At 39.6% G+C, this 20889-nt stretch overlaps 1 protein-coding gene across 1 annotated transcript; it reads left to right on the forward strand.

Annotated features, from left to right (window-relative positions):
* The first annotated feature begins 1654 nt into the window (after positions 1 to 1654).
* Positions 1655 to 20690, forward strand: LOC111320778 (gamma-tubulin complex component 3 homolog). The gene is made up of 21 exons (XM_088728095.1): positions 1655 to 1833; positions 1911 to 1965; positions 2559 to 2620; positions 2809 to 2876; positions 3855 to 3938; positions 4235 to 4643; positions 5365 to 5811; positions 7823 to 7917; positions 9381 to 9452; positions 9905 to 10015; positions 10422 to 10536; positions 11227 to 11363; positions 11479 to 11543; positions 12976 to 13111; positions 13732 to 13800; positions 15068 to 15203; positions 15926 to 16014; positions 17700 to 17831; positions 18684 to 18824; positions 19701 to 19820; positions 20288 to 20690. Exons 1-21 carry the CDS (start codon positions 1740 to 1742, stop codon positions 20453 to 20455), a joined length of 2805 nt encoding a protein of 934 aa, XP_088584221.1. The 5' UTR covers positions 1655 to 1739; the 3' UTR covers positions 20456 to 20690.
* Positions 20691 to 20889: the final 199 nt, after the last annotated feature.

The following is a 20889-nucleotide window of genomic DNA, read 5'->3' on the forward strand; positions in this document are numbered from 1 at the left end:
GGCAACTCATTCATTGTGACGGGTTTATCAAATATAAAAGTACCTCATACATACACAATGGATTCGACTATTTGTTAAACCTACAATATCTAATGCGACTATTAGCTAGGTCAGTTATGCGTGAGTCTCTACTGTGGAAATAGTCCCCGTAGCTGTCAAGTTGTCAAACCCTAATACGAGCAAAATCCATATGCGTCATTATAATCCAACTATTATTTTTGCTCGCGCGCGATTGGTCAAAACTAATCACGTGACTGAGTATCAAGTATCCCCCGACTAAAACTGGGGATATCCTTGGATATACCCCTAATTGATATTCCCCAATTACCAAGCCTCACCTCCAATACGGAAAACTCTGCGTTCAAAATTTAATTCAAGATAAGAAAGCGTTATGTGGAACACTGCGGAAAAGTGAACATCCCACGCCGTAAACGGTATCAGCTGTTTGTAAACGTTTGCCCCACGCCTCGGGAAATATTTGAAGGATAATAAACACGATAACCTTCGTTTGGCGCCAAAATATGCTCGTACATCTGTCCTTGGACATCACCTACTCTTCAAAGCTCGCAGTTTTACTCAAGTTTCGCTCTCGGAAAACTGTTCGCATCTCGGAACAGTTAAGAGGGGGGTGAATAGGGGTATGCAAATCCGAATCCGTTCGCGACTTGTCTCGTAAGAAGGTGGAAAACGCACCTTGAGCTGTTGTGTGTTAGCTAGACAATGGCTTTCCCATCGAGCGAATCGCAATCGGTGGGGTACAGTGTCATGGATAAGGGCGCGAACACAGCAGACGTCCCAGTGCGTTACTAGGGACCTTAAGCAGTCAGGACGGCAACGCCAAGGAAGACTTCGATTAAAAAATGAATTTCTACTCTTAGTTAGAATTTTAAAAACGGCTGCATGAGCTTACTGTCTCATACGACGCCACAGCTCAACTTCAGCATGACGTATAAAGGCAGCGTTGAGTTCCAAATGGAAATTAAAACAATTTGCCGTCGCGGTTTCGGTTCGCAGACGACGCAAATTTTGGCGATTTCACGTTGTTCTTTTGAATAGGACGGCTAAGAAATGTACAAAGTTTCAAAATGCACGTGCTGGGCTATTGTTCTGCCAATTAGATCTCTTGTTTTTCCACGTCCTCGTTGCCGTCGCAGTCGTGGTTGCTTAAGGTCCCTCCTATTTCCCTGATGCGTGACATGCGGAGAGTCTCGTCCGTGACAAAAAAATACACATACTCAGAAAACAACGTATTTCTGACGATCGTTCAGATCCACGATCCGAACTTCCTCAGAAGCAAAATCCAAAATCCGAACCTAAAAAATCGACGAAACCGCGAACCGTTGCAATTTTAGGATCCGCAAAACCGTTCAAATTTTGCTCTAAATCCGAAATCCGGACAAAATAATTCTCAGAATCCGTCGATCCGTTAGCCTATTCACCCCCCTCAGTTAAGGTCCTCGGATTAATATCCGTGCATATTTTCGCGCCAAATGGAGGCTACCGTATAATTTTAAGTCCCTTGTAGTTTGAAACTGGGTACAGAGTTCAAATAAGTATTGTAACTTTCACTCTGCAGAATTGCGTTGTGCGTTATTGCTTTTTGTGCAATGCGGTTTCAACGCGGTCAGTGGTGAATATTCCCACACTGTGCGTCGCGCATACTATCTTGGCGGGCAGTTTTCAAGATGGCTGACAAACCTCTTTGAAAGAGCTATATTTTGGCTCAGCTTTGTTTTGAAATGGTAGAATCATCCATCGACAATCCTAAGTCCCCAGCAGCTCTTCTACACAAGCTATGCTGTCGGCTTCTAAGAAACGACAGTGATTCAAAAGGTACAGTTTTGAAATGAATGCGCTTTTTCGATCTTTCGGAATGTTATTTCTGATATCAATATTTGTTTCCAATGCAGCCAATTCAGCTGAGGTTTCCGAGCACTTTCAATACGCTCTTAGAGTTGTAGGAAGGTAAGTAATGCTCTGCGAAGGATTTTTAGTAGGATTGACGAGGATCCTTGAAAAAGAAAAAAAAATTAACTTATCCCTAGCCCACTAGTACAAACTTTTGCAAATTATTTTAACATGTCTAGATTTGATCATCGATCGTCAGTACAGGCAACTAACCTTTATACAAAGATCAGTTAGTTTTGCAATGATAAAACAAAAGATTTCTAATGTAGATGTAAATTTCTCAGGGAAGAGTGTAACATAGCTCTTTCAAACCTGCGGAATGACTTGTCATTCGACTGCTTTACTGAAAAGTTCGCGGTTCCCAGTGAAATTTATTTAAAATGATACGAAGGTTTTTTTAAGATGTGACCGCAAGGTACGGGTAATTCAGGGTAGTTCGTACATTCTTTAATGTCACAAGACATACTGCCCTTTCATACAACTTAACAAAATCAGACACAACAGTTTTTCGTGCTCTGAGCTCGACTTGAACACAAAGACACAAACAGAGATTGACTGATGGGATGGATGGATGATGCGTTTTTTTCTTTCCTTTAGCTGCAAATATCTAAGAGTAATATTAATATTTATATCTTGTAACCTCATTTCAGCCGTTTTTCCCCAAGCATAGCCACTGATGAGTTTCGTGTTGTGGAAAGGATAAAAAGAAAATGTATGAACCTCGTTATTATTTATGATCATTTGTTTTCTCTGTGAACCAGTGATATTGCTGCAGCTGTTATTTTTCTATAGAATAAATTTTGTAGTTTTTAGCAGAAATAAACAAAGATCATATAGATTTTCTCCTACATGTCAGTTAATTATTGTCCTTTCATTCTGATTTTTTTCATGGAATTGTAGTGCTTAAAGAGAAAAGAGAAGTAGATATTGCTATTTTCTCAGAGTTATACCGCAAACTTGCTTCTCAGGTAAGAATACATGTTCTTCCTTACTTCCTAAAATGATGCAGATATAAATCACAGTTGATAGTTTATCATGTGACTTTAAAGGTTCAGCTGTTCAATATTGAATTGTCTACCATCAATCATTTAATCATAAAAATAACAATTACCACTATTAAGTTTCATAAGTTCTACTATTTACATTCTACCAAAATGGGAATGAATCTCCAGGTCTCCCAGATGGTTTGCTAAATCTCCCTTGTCAAAATTACTTCGGAGATATCAACAAAGTTGAAATGGTAAATTGGCCATCGTAACGATTACAAAAGCTGACGTTTCGAGCGTTAGCCCTTCGTCGGAGCAAATCAAAATTAATTTGGAACATTTCTCTCTGACCAATAAGTCTTCATGAACCAGTTTTACAACATTCAACTTACCAACAACTCATTAGTTGATTCTGTAACTGATTTTCACACGGGTTGTTGAAACATTAGTTGCAGTTGCTGACAACAATCCTCTTTTGAAATACATGTACATTTGTATTCTTACCCAGGCGATCAGACTCCATTACCAATTGTTACTCTTGGGTTCAAACTGGGGATCAAACGATACCAATGCCAAATGTTTGGTACAAGTAATGCTGGGTTTGAATTGGAAAATGTTGATACTAGTGAGAAGTGATGAGGCCCTCAAAGCTACATGTAGCAGCTGTCTCCTGTTTTTGTGATCATAGCAAAAGGCAAAGAGGGCAGTTGTGTAGAGCACACTGTGCAACATAACTTAACAGCTTTAAAAAGGGGGGTCTAAATAGATTGAAAATATTTGACTTGTTGTGGTTGATGTAACTAAAGGGTACTACCCAACAATTACCATGCACTATGTAGGATGACCTTGCACTTAGTTAAATAAGCAGATCATGTGACTTACCAATACATATCAATTTTTAGAAACTGATATTGGCTTATCCTTAGTTCATACCATTTACTGGTTTACTTTTGTTTTCAGCCTGTTCTTCAAAACAGATGGGCCATCCTTTACTTTTTACTGAGTGTCAGTGAAAATTCCTCAACCGATCAGTCACACGGCCAGGTAAAAAGGAGCAACTAATCTTATAATGTAGATTAATCACTCGAGACTTAAAGGCCAATTGGTCCTCACCTACCTTACTCAAGAGAGGAAGTCTTCTATAAGCGAACAAGAAGCATTGTCAAGTTCCAGTGTTCATTTTCAGCGAGATAACCTTTGAGAACATCTTGGCCAAGCAGAACTAGAAACCTGAACTACATTTTTTCAGTTATTTTCTTTTAAAGATGTTATGCTGGTAGATCAGGTTTTGCAACATTGTATGACTCGTGTGTAATATTACTAACAATATCTCTTTGTAGTCAGTAGGAGCACCATCCTTCTTTGGTCAAGGGCTTCCAACCTACCTGACTTCCACCCCTGCTGTGTCTTCACATGCACCACTTGCTGCTTCCAGACGTACCCCTGGTGTTTTGTCCTTGACTCATGCCACTGACAGCAGCAGCGGCATCAGTAGTGTTCCATCAAGGTCGTCTGATCCTACCCCTACACCATCATCATTTGCTCCTAACCTTGGACCAACTCCCTCAGTGCATTTTGCAGATGGCCAAAGAACACATCAGGATAGTGATGGTTCTCGCTTGGCAAGCCTTGTGGTACAGTCCCTCAGTGTGACACAGAATAAGGTGTCCATCACTGGACAGCCAGGTTTTACACCTGGAACTGGTAGTGTGGTGCGATTCATGAGTTATGGAAATGATACCCACAATAGTAAGTTCTATTCTTTTTCAGTATTGAATCAATGTCAATACAACAAATGAAAACTGTTGTTAGATTGAGCTACCCAATATTAGTGCTAAATCAACCCTTTACACCCTAACATCAGTATGCATTTTCTCCCTACTGTTCTCAATGCATTTTCTAAGGTGCTGACAAGGAGAATTTGTTTAACAATCAAGAGCTTCAGGTGTGACATTGTTAGGAGAAATTAGATGCTATTTGTTCCTAAGGATCAAGGGGTTAAGAGAGAAATAATTTCAAACCCCCCCCCCCCCCCAAGTTAGCTCAATTGGTTAGAGCACTGGAGTGTGTTGTGCGGGAGGTCGAGGGTTCGAGCCCTGGCTGGACCAATACTCGTGGTCTTAAAATAACTGAGGAGAATTTGCTACCTTTCTATAATATCAAGAAATGGATAGATATTCTAGTCTTCACAGATAAGGACGAATAAACCATGGGCCCTGTCTCCTGCGGGGTTAGGGGTAGAAGACGTTAATTTCCCACGCACGAGATTACTGTGTGGTGGATGTTTTCCCCTGGGGTGGGATGGGTGGATGTTCACAGGGCCCCATTTAAACTAGCTATCTGCTAAACTGGGCTACCCTGTATAAATATTCGTATATACATAAATACAAACCCCTTCCTGTTATATTTGGGTCAATTTTTTTGTACTTGCTGACCCTTAAATGGAAAAACAATACTTTTCTTTTCTCAGCATCGCATGAAGTATCGGAAGCTAACCTTCTTCGAGAGATAATCTACATCTTTCAAGGAATTGAAGGAAAAGTGATCAAGCTTGACCAAACTAATGATGCATACCGCATTGATTCAAAACTGGGAGTTCCAAAAGCTGTCAGGGATCTTGTAAACAAGTTAGCTGAGCTTGGCTGGCTATTCCGCAAGATTCGCAAGTATCTAGATGCCCATGCAGGTGACAAAGCCATGGGGTTGGTTGGACAGAGCTTCTGCGCTGCATTACAGCAAGAACTCACTGAATACTACAGATTGCTGGCTGTTCTTGAAGGGCAGCACCAGGTGGGTGATGCAGGGTTTGTGGGGGAGGGTGCTAGTGGAAGTTTGACCCTCCGTCGACTGATGGTGTGGACATACGACCCTTTGATGAGACTGAGGACTCTTGCTGCACTAGTTGATGCTTGTAAAGGTGAGAATTAGGGGCCAAACATTACTTTTTCTGTGGGAGAAGAACAGTAATGGCATGGCGTGGCATGGCATGGATGTTCTGAGATATTCTAAAAAACAGTTATAGTGGGACATAAAACTGTAAATAGTCAACAGTAGGGGGGGGTGCAAATAACTAACTGCAGGGGTTTCATTAATGTTTTCAGCAGGAGGGCAACTGGTTTTCACAGGTGGGAAAACTTTTGAACTGAACTTCTTTAGGAGGTAAACTTTCCTCCAGGGCCCAGTTGTTTGAAGGCAGATTAGCGCTAACCCAGGGTTAAACTTTAATCTGGGTTTCTATAATCCTTTATTCAAAAGTCTTTTTTAGGATAATATTCTTTATACTTTTTAGAACATTCAATTGTTAAGTGGTAGACAAAAAAAACTCCACTGAATTTTCTTTTAAAGCCTTCAGATCTGAAATCAGATTTCACACTAACCTTGGGATATCTTAACCCAGCTTTGAGAACAACCCAGTCCAGATGTTTAAACCAGGTGGGCAAAACTGTCTTCACAACCAGTCAATTTGCCTGGTGCCCAGCCCTTAATGAAACCCTAGGACTTAATAACTACATGTCCAAAGCCTTAGGACTTCTGGTTAGCTCAATTGGTTAAGTGCCGGACTGTTGTGCGGGAGGTCGAGGGTTCAAGCCCCAGCCTGACCAACACTCGCAGTCTTAAAATAACTGAGGAGCATGTACTACCTTTCTATAACATCAAGAAATGGATAGACATTCTAGTCTTCTCGGATAAGGATGAATAAACCCTAGGTGCCGTCTCCAGCATCTATTAATTAGTTAATTTGGTTAGGCAGGGGACGTTAAAGAACCCACTCACGAGATTACTGTGATGTGGTCTGGCCTGTTTACTGGGAACCGGGGGGAGGAGGCATCTGTTAGATTCACCTTTATTTGATTGTAAACTGCTTAGCAGTCTGGTAAAAGTCCCCTGCACAGTGTTGTAAAGTGCCATGAGCTCAGGATATGAGCGCTATATATTAATAAGAGTTATTATTATTATTATTATTATTATATTATTATTATTATCATTATTATTTTTATAAGATACAATGAATATATGAAGTTCATATATTTTGAACTGCGGTATTAGATACGTATGATGCACGATCCTCGCAGTAGATAGCGCTATTTAAGCAATAGCGAAAAATCAGACCTGAAAAAAATCAGGCCTGTACAGGATTCGAACCACTGACCTCTGCAATACTAGTGCAGCGCTCTTACCAATTGAGCTAACAAGCCAACTGGGAGCAGGCCGTTAAGTTGATTCGTAATAAACCCGTGAAAGTGATAAATGAGATACAATGAAATATATGAAGTTCAAGGTCTTAAAATAACTGAGAAGAATATGCTTCCTTTCTGTAACATCAAGAAATGGTTAGATATTCTAGTCTTCTCGGATAGGGACGAATAAATGGAGGTCCTGTCTCCTGCAGGGTTAGGGGTAGGAGACGTTCATTTCCCACGCACAAGTATACTGTGTGATGGATGTCCTCCCCTGGGGTGGTTGCTTACAGGGCTATTCTCAAAACCACTTCTGTGAGAATGCACCCTGTCTAAAGATTATTAGTATATACTAAAACAGTGGATAGTGTTAAAGGCACGCTCTGATTGGCTAGTCAAACTCCAAATATTCTTTGCTATTTACCTCCGAGCAACTCAGGAGAAAATGGCGTCCCGGTTTGCATCCGTGACAAGGGAAGAAATCACTCAAATTAACAACGGTGGTGTATATTATCTCACTGTTTTAGTACATACTAAAACAACTATTCACCTCAGTGTCGGTGGTTAGCGGTGGATAGCGGTGGATATATACCTCGCCGTTTCACGGCTTGGTAAATATCCACCACTAACCACCTCCACTTTGGTGAATAGTTGTTAATTATATATCTATCTATCTATCTATCTATCTATCTATCTAAGTGCTGGTCACTCTTAGAAAACAAAGGGTTCAGCATTGTATTCTATTCTCAGGTAAGAAAGGTGGAGCATTGTTATCAGCACTTCACTCCAACATGCAACATGGTGATCCATTTGTCAAGTCACTTGTGAGACACACCCTTAATTTGGTATGTATATATATCTTATTAACCAAGCGCGAGGGCCGTACTGTGAGAATATCGGCCTGAGGTCTTGACAGTACGGACCGAGCGTAGCTCGGTCCGTACAAAAAAGACCAAGGGCCGATATTCTTCCAGGACAGGTCCGAGCAAGCTTGGTTAATAAGAGATTTATTATACGACTGAAGTGCAGTATCATTCAGGACCATTCGGGACAGTGCCCGGTCCAATACTTAGAGAGCATTGGACTGGCAGTAGAGTATTTTGATTGGTTAATTTTAGTTATTGGCCCTCTGACTGCCCGAGTTGTGTAATAAATACCAGCATGTCTGTATTTAATCCGCATATTAATTTTTCTGTAGTACGGTGCCTGATTTATAAAAGTGGAGCACAATATGTCTTGAGATAGGAAAAAACAAAGATATCCCGACAAGCCTTTTTTTGTGATTAACTCACTCTTATTTCAAAAATTTGAAAAAAAAAATTGAAATAAGAGTGAGTTTATCACAAAACAGGTTTGTTGGGATAAAAGTGTACAGTCTGTTTTTTCCTATCTCAATACACATGTATGTATGTATGTATCTTCAGTGAACGTGAGCCTTCTTGGTTGAACTATAGATATTTCAGGACAATTTTGTTAGTATTTTTTCACTATTTTAGTTTTATTTTACTTGCAGATTTAAAAGATAATTTGGATATATCAATAAAGTCGAAGTGGTAAATTGGCCACCATAATGATTGCAAAAGCTTTTGTAATCGTTATGGTGGCCAATTTACCCCTTCAACTTTGTTGATATATCCAAATTATTTCGTTACTCCCACCGACGCAGCCCCAAACAGTTTCTTTCGAAACTATCAGCCTTTAAAAGATAATTACCCACTCAAAAATATTATAACTGAACCTACAGAATATACAATTTATACATTCAAATACCTATTCATATACAATATGTACATTTCCCCCCCCCCCCCAAAAAAAATTATTATATTAATGCATGTATATTGTTAAAGTGATACCACTAGATTTGAGGCATGGGGTTAAAAGTAACAAGATACATGTAGACAATGGGGTTTATAACATAACCAAAGTAAAGCGCACAATCTGATTGGTCAATTTAGCGTCCCCCATTTGCCCATGGGTGTGCGCTGCTAACGTGAGCAAATGCAAAGACTATTTTTTCGCACGCGCTTGTTTTTCTGGTCACGTAAGATTTGTTAAATAAAAGGGAACTCTTTAGCTACAATGTATTAATGTTATGTTATAAAACAAATGGTAAACACCACAGCGTACACTATTGAGTTGTGGATGCACGTGGGAGGTTTGCTAAGCACTCAAGAAGCTAGAGTCGCTCTCGGCTATCGCCTCGAGCGACTCTTATGCTTCTTTCGTGCTTAGCAACCTCCCGCGTGCATCCATAACTCAATGGTGTACGCTGTGGTGTTTACCATTGATTAATTTTTTTTGTTCCCAGGTTGCACGTCCAATCCGTCTTATTCTTGACAGGTGGATTTATGAGGGTGAACTAGATGACTTGTATAATGAAGTAAGTACTGTAGAAACAAGCATACTGGTTGGCTGAAACACCAAAATTAACTCTAAACTAATATTGAGATCCTTCAGAATGTCTCTAAACTTAAACTCATCTCAAGATCCTTCAGAACGGTTCTAAACATAAACTTATCACGAGATCTCTCGGAATGGTTCTCTAAACCAGTCTGCCACTGAACTATATAACTATACAATGACTATTTTAAAAATTGCAGACAAATTATTTGACAAAGAGTGTAACCAAGTGGTTCACGTTACATGACAGCATCAAAACTTATGTCATAATTTTCTTTGTTCTTACAAGTTCTTTAACACCTTCTGCACAGTTTTTGTAATCAAAGTCTTTTCAACACATACATACAATGATTTGAATAAGTAATTATTCTTAAAAAAAAATTGTATTCTTTGATAAGATTTCTAAATGGCCCTCCATGCAAATTTTTCTAGTTCTTTGTTGCTGTGGACTACGACACTAAAGATGATCGTTTGTGGTATGAAAAGTACAGTATTAGAAAGCCAATGTTGCCCTCATTCATTTCAATGGAACTTGGCACAAAGGTATGTTTCAACACAAATTATAAAAATACAATTAAATACATATACATGGCATTAACTAGGAAATATTGGTTGGTAAAAGTAGATAAAGTCTGTTTACGAGCCAAGTGGCCCAACAGACCAGTGCTCAAATGTGGTTTCCATACACTGAATCGAAATTTGGCGTCCAATTTGAATTGCCATTGTTCTGGACTTACTAGCCTCTCACACATGTGATAATCCTTTTGTGTTTCCACGTGAAGACGGGGCTAGTAAGTCCAAAACAATGTTAATTCAAATTGGACGCCATATTTCAATTTGGTAAATAGCATGAAGCAACTAGGGGTTGCGCTCCTTCATGCCATGATTTATTCTATAACAGCAAGGATATTGTGGTGATTTAAAGACACATTGTTTTAATTGTCCTAAGATTTTAAACATTGGAAAGTCTATCAACTTCATCCGATGTGTTTGTCAAGATCGGAGCCCAATTAGTGGAGAAGATGAAAAAGCGCTAGAGTACAGCAGGTCACAAGAAGCATCAGGTACATATTCAAATCCTCTCTGCCTCCTCAGGCATTCTAATCCTCCATGGTATTCTTAACAATTACTCCACGAGCGCACGTTGGATATGAGATGATAGACAGCCAACAAGGCGCATAGCGCCGAGTTGGCTATAATCGTCTCGCATCCAACAAGCACGAGTGGAATAATTGTTTATTAAAAACATTAAATTAAATTATTAGATTATATTTAAAATTTTTAGCTCCCTTTTAATTTTAAGCTGTTGCGTACGCTTACCATATTTGTAGTTTTATGGTATATTGGCTCATATACCATAATGGCCAAGCCAATAAAAAGTCTTGAATTGCATTATCCAATGATCCAGTTTTTAATAATTAAGATTATCTATATGTATTATGGCATCCTTAGCTTTGTATACGCACATCATTCATGATGTTCCAGCATGGCTATGCCAATGACTTGGCACCCAAAAAAAAGATCGTTCTCAAGCTTGCCTTTGCTTCAGTTAAAATTTGGCCATAACATTTTTTTTTTTTCCATTTTGATAGCATTGAATACATGTACTTGCAGGTCTTTCCTATAAGGTACACTTCTTTTGGACACTCTGTTGAACAAACATATGTCAGTACATTGTTAAATGTGGCTGAACCAAGTGATGAGTTTACTCAGATTTTCTCAATTTGACAGGGTGTTTTGCATTTCATTTTTAGCTACAGCCCAGCTAACAGCTGATGAAGAGTTTGGAGGAACAGCCCTTGAAGAAACAGTAGATACAGCTTACAGGGTAACAAGCAAAAGACTGTTGGAGATTTTCTTTTCCAAGTACAAGTTCCTCGATCATTTAAGGGTAAGGAATATTATAGTTGTAATGAAAAAGTTTCCTGTTGGGATACAATTATCCTTGGCAGAAGTTTCAAAAAAATTAATGATTCTTTTTTGTTTCATTCTGATGCATAACATAGGCCCTTCGACTTTATCTTCTTCTGGGACAAGGAGACTTTATCAGGCATCTTATGGATCTTCTTGAGTAAGTTTTTGCATGTTATGTTATTTTATAATAATTTGTAATCAGTTTCTTTTAGTTTTGTCCTCAAAATTGTTTGATAAGACACAGCTAGGTAGAGTGCTGGGCTTCCGTTTCAGGAAATCTTTTATCAAACCTTCCAGCAATACATTAAAATGTATTTGAATTCTGATCCTGGTTTTCCCAAGGTCGACCTCCAAGCTGATCTGTGTTAGATACAATGAAATATGTGAAGTTCATATATTTTGAACAGCGGTATTAGATACATATGATGCACGATCCTCGCAGTAGATAGCGCTATTTAAGCAATAGCGAAAATCAGACCTGAAAAAAATCAGACCTGTACGGGATTCGAACCACTGACCTCTGCGATACTAGTGCAGCGCTCTACCAATTGATGACGAATCAACTTAACGGCCTGCTCCCAGTTGGCTTGTTAACTCAATTGGTAGAGCGCTGCACTAGTATCGCAGAGGTCAGTGGTTCGAATCCCGTACAGGTCTGATTTTTTTCAGGTCTGATTTTCGCTATTGCTTAAATAGCGCTATCTACTGCGAGGATCGTGCATCATATGATCTGTGTTAACAGCTTCAGTCGTTCATTGGAATTTTTGTTATTGGGAAGTATGTTTGGGAAAAGGTTAAGGTTAAGGTTACCGTGCACCTTCAGGGGTGTCACGCGTGCAAGCTATGTAGTGCATCCGGTTTAAACTGTAGATATTTAAACCCCAATATCAAATTAAAGCTTATAGGACTGGCTATCAGACTATACCAAAAATTTTGAAAAAAAATTAGTTGTCGAATTTTTCACGACTTCTAAATGCAAGCGCCCGAATCACCTTTTGAACATTACATGTTAAAGCGAATTTTGTTTTTCGCTTATTTAATGTGTTCCTCCGTTTCTTGTGCCAAAGCGCTAAAAAAACGTGTCTGTAATTTGCCATATTCAGTTTCAGTGAAAAGTTACAGAACATTTTTGAAATAGGATTTTAAAAAATGTTGAGTGATCGTACAAAAATTGCTCTTGAAAAAAAAAAAGTATTTAGAAATTAAACTAACTATGGAGCAGTCGAACAAATTCCCTTTGACTTGTAGCTCTTAAAAGGTTATTCGGGCGCTCGCATTTAGAAGTCGTGAAAAATTCGACAATTCATTTATTTTCAAAATTTTTGGTATAGTCTGATAGCCAGTCCTATAAGCTTTCATTTGATATTGGGGTTTAGATATCTACAGTGTAAACCGGACACGCTACATCGCTCGCACACGAGACACCCCTGAAGGTGCGCGGTATCCTGAAGCCTTAAATTCTCATGAGTGCCCAAAAAAGAATTTCTCTTTATTCTCCCTACAATATCAGTGAAATATCAAGCAGACAAGTGATGAGGATAAAAAAAAATGTCCAGCGCATTCATTGCTGTTCTCGCTCTCTCCTGTAGGTCTGACTTAGCCAAGGCAGCCAGCACACTGTACATGCACAATTTGACAGGCGTGCTGGAGACAGCCATCAGAGCTACCAATGCGCAGTATGCAGACCCTGAGATCATTGAACGACTAGACTGTCGACTGCTTGAGGTAAGGCACCTAAAGATTACAGGGTTATAATGTACTAACCTTAAATTCCAGAAGCCTCCAGAGTATTGGAATAGCCAAAATGGCTAAAAGGCAAAGTCAGCGTAGAAGCCAGTTGATCCATCCTGTCAGAGTTTATCCCAGTTTCTGTGACAGGGTCAACACCCAGCATTTGGTCAGGTTTTCCTGGGTTGAGTGAAATGACTTGCTCAAGATCACGACATGGTTAGGGCCCAGCTAAGAAGATTTCTGCAGTGAAATATGCACATGCAAGCAGACCAATCCGCAAAACACGATCCAGATACAGGACAAATCATATCACAAATTCCCTATTTTTGGGAACAACTGTTATCCTTGTGTTTCAGTTTTTTTTTATTTCATTGCCTTTACGGCTATTCATTTGTTTGAGCATATGTGCATCCATTTTTTTCTTGGGATCTGAGTAAAGGCTCTCCTAATCCCCCTCCCCCCCACCCAACATTAATTCAAGAAGAGCCTGGGCAGGGGTGTAGATACTTGATACTTAGACACTGACATTGATCCGTTTCTTGCACTGCGGGACTGTTCATCACATGCTTTCCTTCAGATTTTCTTTGTTTTTGTTTTTTTTCCTTAATTTTCAGGTGTCTCCTGGAGATACTGGCTGGGATGTATTTAGTTTGGACTATCATGTTGATGGGCCAATCAGTACTGTAAGTAAACTTCCCCTTAAAGTAGTCCCCATTCCCTCCCTCCCCTCGTTATCTTGGAATAGCAGTTGATCATTAGTGTGATTAAACCAGATGAAGGATTGTTTAACAATTTACACACCCTTTGACCTCTAAAAGTGACAGGCATTTAATTCCTCCAAACAATGTCACCTATGAAACACACATTAGAGTCACAAGAATAAAGGAAATTATCACCAACTGAAGAAGCTCTGGATTGTAAAACAAATTCTCCTTGTCAGCACCTTTGGAGATGTATAGAGAACATTATGGAGAATATGCATACTGGTGTTAACGCGTTACTGAATGAGATGTTCAGTCAAGGAACTTGTCAACTTGATTGTGGCTATTAGTTCCCCTTAGGTTGTTTAGGCAGTGGCGGATCCAGGGGGAGGGTCTGGGGGTCCGAACCCCCCCCCCCCCATCAAACCTGACGCTTACAACTTTGAGACAGGATCGTATATCACTTTTAACTGGCTGATTTTTTTAAGGAATCCAAATAAACGGTAAGCGGCCAAGGAATTACAACGTACAACCGCGACTGGTGGGAGGGGGTGTGGGGGAGAAGTAATTTGCTTCAAAGAGTCCAACAGTCCTTTCTGAACCAAAGTTTGGACCCCCCGATCAAAACTTCCTGGATCCGCCTCTGTTAGAGCTACACTGGTGCCTTTTCAGGACTTACTTTAACTGGACAATTACATAGTCTAAACGGCAGGTGGGACTTGAGATGGGTTATAGATCTCCACAGGTACAATTTGGAATAGAGTCGTACTTTGAATAAAATCTCGCATTCTGATTGGTTAACGAATCGAGGTGTTAAGCATGAAATTGCGAGTTGAAAACGAGGCTAACTGATATTGTTTCGCATCTACTTATATATAACAACTATAAGTAATGCTGTTTCCTTTCTTTTTTCTTGTTTTTATTCAGTTATGCGATTCAAGGAAAATCCATGACTTGACTCGTGAATTCCGCGTTAAATTGCACTTGAAAACCGGTATCGTACTCATCGCTTGGCGATTCGTGCGGTATCGGTTTTCAAGTGCAATTTAATGCGGAATTCCCTCGTCAAGTAATGAATTTTCCATAAAATACCCATCTACCCTGCATTCAAATTGATGTTGATATCTAACTTAATTGATAAGTTTTCTTCTGACTTTTCCTGTATATTTGGTTTGTTTGTTGTTGTTGTTGTTTTTTTTTTTCTGAAGTTAGATGAGCTATCATGACATTTAGCGCTATCCACCCGCAGGTTTTCACACCAGAATGTATGATCCACTATCTGAGGATCTTTAATTTTCTGTGGAGAGCAAAGAGAATGGAATACTGTTTGACTGAAATGTGGAAACAACAGATGACAAATCGCAGGATGTTAAAATCTTTACCAGGTAATTGGTTTGTAATACTATTCAATGTAAGTTTTCTTCCTTAAGAATCACTAACAGGACGTGGAGATTATTCAATTGTTTCTTAGCAGTTTGTTTTAAGGTTCTTTTCAACACAGCGGTCTAACGTGGGGCTTGTGTAGTGGGATCAATTCTGCCCGACCGCGCGCCAATTTCCCGCGCAAAATTTCAAAGGTAAAACCAAGAAACAACCGCTGTCTCGCAAAATTAGCGAAAGAAAATTGAAACGTCCATAGAAATGGACTTTTTAAACACAAAACTTATTCAAGTAGGGATATTTTTGTGATTTCCCTTTCATATTGGCGCTTTACTGAAAAAGTATAAAATGCCATGACTGGTTTGTGTGATTGTTTACAACTCGTGAGACAATTTGGTTCTGAAAGACTGAGAGAACGCCACCTACCTGTACAACGTTCGCACATGCGCAGATTGTGTTGTTCGTTTCACACATAAAGCACTATGACAGCCTCTTTGTAGCAGTAAATGATTTCAATTTCCTGAAGACGAAAAAAGAACCGATGGTAATTCTGACGTAAAGGTTTCACAGTGACTTAAAAACAGCTCTGTTATTGTACATTCCATTGAGAAAAAGACATGTTATCTTTTCACAAAATTCTTTTCGCAAAATTCTCCACGCTCCTGTGTATTGTCAGTAATTCTCCAATACTCTAAACCATTTTCATTATTTTGTTTGTAACGAACAGAAGTATCCCCCATTCTTCACATGTGCCACATGATGGGGACAGAGATGATTCATTTTATTCATCAGATGCAGTACTACATCACATTTGAGGTACAAACATGTGACGCACTGCTATCGCTCCTCCCCCTCTTCTTCTAATTATTTTCCCAGTACCTAAATGATTAGCAAGCTAGATTGAGTTAGAACTTCAGCTAGGTGGTCCACTTTGTCAGAAATTGACCATGTTCCCATATCATGAAACGACCAGGATCCAATTGTTCGAAGGCCGACTAGCGCTAACTCAGAGTTATATTTTAATCCAGATTTCTTTATTTCTCTACTCAGGAGCCTTTCTGGGATAATTTTCCTTATTCTTTTCAGAGAATCCAATCTTTAAACTGTAGAAGAAAAGAATTATTTTTTTTTTCAACAACTCTATTGACCATTACACATATTACATACAGCAAATTAGACGACCTAAAAGAAATAGGATATATGTACAAAGTGATTTAAAGTGATAAGGAGGAAAGGTCAAAAGGACTGGTGCGAACGGGACACGAGGACCCATGCGAGGCACCGCCCATGGTACAGATAATGATTTAAAACACGATCAACCAAAAAACGGTTAAAAACTAGGGATGGCAGGGGCAGGAACGTACAATTGACCAGGCACAAGGTCAGGAGAAAAGAATTAAACTGAATTTTCTTTTAAAGCTTTCAAATCTGAAGTCAAACTTCACACAAACCCTGGGTTATCTTAACCCAGCCTTGAACAACCCAGCCCAGGAGTATTTCTACCTCCTCCCTCCCTGGATAGGATGCTAGGCCATCTCAGGGTTACCCTCACCCCCACCCCCAGAATTTTTTTGTCTGGTTTCTTTGACGGTTCGCTGGTAACGATTTATACTCTTAGGGGTGGGGGGGGGGGCAGGGGCGATGAGAGATAAGTGTATTGCCTTAGGTATCGCACCCGGAGTTAAGCGCGCCAGCTGGGCGTCTCTCTCTACCTTCTAGCCCGAGGGTTTGTAATCCTTTTTTTTTTTTTTTTTTTCCTGTTATGTAAAATGCGGCTTGGAGGTCGACATAACAATCTGGTGTTTACCCTCTGTTTGACACAGTGTGTTCCCCACCCCTTTTTGAAAAATCCTGGCCATGCCCTTGTAGCTAACCAAGGAAACTGCCCCAACTACATGTATGACCTTAAATGCAATGCAGGTTTACACACACGCAGTGGGCGGTACAGTGCCTTAAACCTCGTCTGCCCCAGATATAATCGCGTATCTGAGGGAGGGAGAACTGTTAGCGTGTCCGCAACCAGGCTCTGGAACTCTCTGCCTATTAACCTTAAGAAAGTAACATGTGTAACCTCATCTAGAAAGGCTATTTATAGACATTTTTTAACCAGTTACAATGACGTTGATCATTTTAGCGTAACTGAAACTTAATTTTATTGATAGTTTTATGCTAATCCAACATTTCATAACCTTCCTCTCGCTCGACCTATCCCAGCTGTATTCTTATTGTAATTATAGTTTATAGATATTCGTTGTAAGAATATTTTTATAAGTGTAATATAGTTTTTACTATTGTTAGTCCTATTCATACATACACTTATACTTCCTTTCTTTACGACATGTATTTTGTTACTTAACTCTGTTTCACAAATTTAGTTTGAGGGCCACTAGTTACTCAGTTGAAGCACTGTCACGTGTTACCCTCGTTAAATAAAGTTGATTGATTGATTGATTAACCTTTCAAGTGCTGTAAATAAAGAAATAAATGTCAATTGTATTCAGGTATTGGAATGTTGCTGGGCAGACCTGAAGAAACAGGTTGCAGAAGCCAGTGATTTGGATCATATTATTGCCGCACATGAAACATTCCTGGACCAGGTTCTCAACCGCTGCCTTTTGGACACCGAGTCAAGAGTAAGTTATGTAGTTCTTCGTGGACTGGACTGAGCGCATTTCAATGGAGTGTCGTAAAAACAAAACCAAAGTAATCACAATGGCCAATCAGGAAAAAGGAAAAAACCTTCAAGAGTCAATGAGAACTCAGAGTCAAATCAGCCAAACTGCCAAAAGCGCGGAAAAACGCGGGTTAACCCTAACTGCCAAAAGCGCGGGAAAACGCGGGTTAACCCTAACTGCCAAAAGCGCGGGAAAATGCGGCTGACCAAGCCGTGATTGGTTTTAGTTTTGCATCCGGTTGATTGCGCGAGTTTTGTGGACCAATCACCGAGAGAAGTAAGGCGAAAACGAGGCAATCTCGGTTTACTTTCGACAACCAATTAAAAACTGCTTTAGTGTAATCTCCATGTAGAGCATTTGTTTTAAGTGATGTTATACCTAAACCGAGATAAAATATCAAGGGCTATTCAGACCGAATAAAAAGCGAGGAGGACTCTAAGTTCAAACATGAGTATTGCAGGAAAGCGCGAGAATTTTGCATTTAACGGGACAGTGTGAACTCGAAATGAAAACACGCAAACGTTTTAAGTTGGTGGAGGAAAGCATGGGAGTTTTGCATCTGACTAGTATAGGGGCTTTGAAGATTTGTTTAGACCAGTCATCATCATTGATCAGTGACACACTGACTCGGTGCGCCTCGTGTTGTTAATGATACCATCATCTGTCGTCTATTACTAAACAGACGTACGGAAACATGGAGTCTGTATTTTAAAATGTTAACACCCCTCTTGAGAATATTTCTATCGTGAAGTATTTTCACTAATTTTATTTCATGCAATTAAAGTGTTATCACTGTCGTTTTTTCTGCAGCCGATGCTGACCCAACTGCGGACCATCTTTGATCTAATCATCCAGTTTCAGAATGCACAAGAATCTTTCTTTTCTGCTGCAACCACTGAACTACAGTCTCGGCAGAGATTAGAAAAAGCTGTTGAACTTCGAACGGACGAGGTCAGATCGTGCTCTGTTTTCCTTAACGCTAAACTTCATGAGGACCCCTAAATGAATGAAAATTTATTTTACCCTTATCATGTCAAGTATTTATTATTCCACTATTACGCCAATTTTTCCCACAAGGGCATTGGAACGCGCAAAATATACCACATTTCACTGTAGACTAGGACAACGACCCAAATTTGATTTTATTCCGAATTTTAGGTTTTGTCTTTTAGAGCAACAAAATTAAAGCGCATCAGATTTTTTGTAGGCCGTTTAGAACACTTATGGATTATATTTTCAGGCTTTGTTTGCACAACTGCTTATGGAGCGTTCATAACTACGACGATCACTCTCATCTTCAAAGAATACTTCGATGCTTGGATAATGCTGAAAACTTGAAGCCAAACCACTCGAAAATGACATAATAGTGGAATAATAAATCCCTTTTTCGATGGTTTAACATGTAGTATACGTGCTATATTTCCTCGTTGCCTGTAAAATACAACACAACTCGCAAACTATCCGCCCGTATTAAACCTAATAAGATGTATGTATCCAGTAAACAAAAATTTTGAGATTTAATGATGGACGACTTAGTGCAGTACACATCAAAATTAGTAGTTACATTCTCCGTACGGTTCTCTCCAAATTTCCTATGCTGCTGGCAAGGAGAATTTGTGGAACAATCTAGAGTTTCTTTTGTCGGTAATCATTTCCTTTATTCTTATAACATTGATGTTTGATTTGGAGTGATACTGTGAGGTGGTTCTGTTCTAGGGATTAAACAGTTCGGGGATTGATGAAGAATAGCTTAATGAGATTCTTTTACTTAGTTAGACGAGACAGGTTGTGTTTCTGGAGCTTATGTTTGATTTTCTTGTTAACCAGGGTGACTGGGGTTTGACGGAGTGGGACGAAGAAGAGGAGAGGAAGCGGTCTGTGAAGTTTATAGATAATGTTATTCCAGATACTCGAGCTCAACTAAAAGTGTTGTCCAAGTCCTACCAGGTGAGGCTATGACTATTATGAAAGTAAAGTTTAGCGCCAGTTCTAAGCTGCTAGACTTTTTTTTTTTTAATCCATAATCAAGGTTCACTTCCTCCGGAACAATTTTCAATCGAAAGAAATGTGGGACTGAAAACGTTTTGCGTTAGTTTGCTCTTCCATTTGTTTTCTTTTGTTTAGTTTGAGTTCTCATTGGTTGCTTGTGATATTTTACTTCGTTCTGATTGGCCATTAATGACAATAGTTACAATCCCATCGACCAATCGGAATGAGGGTTTACATTATCATTGACCAATGCGAACTTAAAGTGAAAACAACCAAACTGCTTCAGCGCGCGAAAACGCGGCTGACCAAGTCCTGATTGGTTTTAATTTTGCAACTAATTGGCGGAAAAGAGTGGCGCAAGTTCCTGGACCAATCACAGAGCTTAATTTGACACTGACATTGATTTTAATATTCTTTTCCTCCAGGATATGGTTCAACAGTTTCTTATGATGCTGACCAGTCATCAAGATGTCAGCTTGAGGTTCCTCAGCTTCAGACTGGACTTCAACGAACATTACAAGAAAAGGGAACCCAAATTACGAAGTCCTCTTACGCACAGATATAGTAAACGTGTTAAGACCCCGGTACCCTAGAACGTTCTCTGCCTCTATTACGCTCTCAGAGCCTTCGTTACCTCTGTCCAGCGGAAAGGGAGCAGGGGACTCTGATTTGCTGATAAATCAAACAAAAACAAGGATGTGAAAAGAACGAGTTTCTGGGCAAACTAAAAATAATGTCTTTGACCCGAGTCTTGCGGTGACAAGGAAAACCAAGGGGATTGTGTCAGGGAGCGAGATTACCTTTACATTAAATTTTCCCGACCCTCAAGTTTTTTAGTGCAGTTTTGCTAAAAAAAAAAAAATGTGTAGAGATCAATTCAGGATTTCGGACCAATTGTAATTTAAAGGTCGGCACACACGAGGGGACTAGTCCCTGCGACTAGTCCCAGCGACCAGTTTCATGCGACTAGTCCCTTCGTGTGAACTACACATTTCTGTGGTCGCAGGGCCCAAAATTTAGTCCCTCC

This window comes from Stylophora pistillata, chromosome 7, assembly GCF_964205215.1.
Source record: "Stylophora pistillata chromosome 7, jaStyPist1.2, whole genome shotgun sequence".
NCBI lineage: Eukaryota > Metazoa > Cnidaria > Anthozoa > Scleractinia > Pocilloporidae > Stylophora > Stylophora pistillata.

Coding starts and splice junctions, on each gene's coding strand:
- LOC111320778 (XM_088728095.1), top strand. CDS start 1,740: ATGGTAGAATCATCCATCGACAATCCTAAGTCCCCAGCAGCTCTTCTA. Junction 2,877..3,854: donor ACCGCAAACTTGCTTCTCAG/GTAAGAATACAT, acceptor TTTTGTTTTCAG/CCTGTTCTTCAAAACAGATG. Junction 3,939..4,234: donor CCGATCAGTCACACGGCCAG/GTAAAAAGGAGC, acceptor ATCTCTTTGTAG/TCAGTAGGAGCACCATCCTT.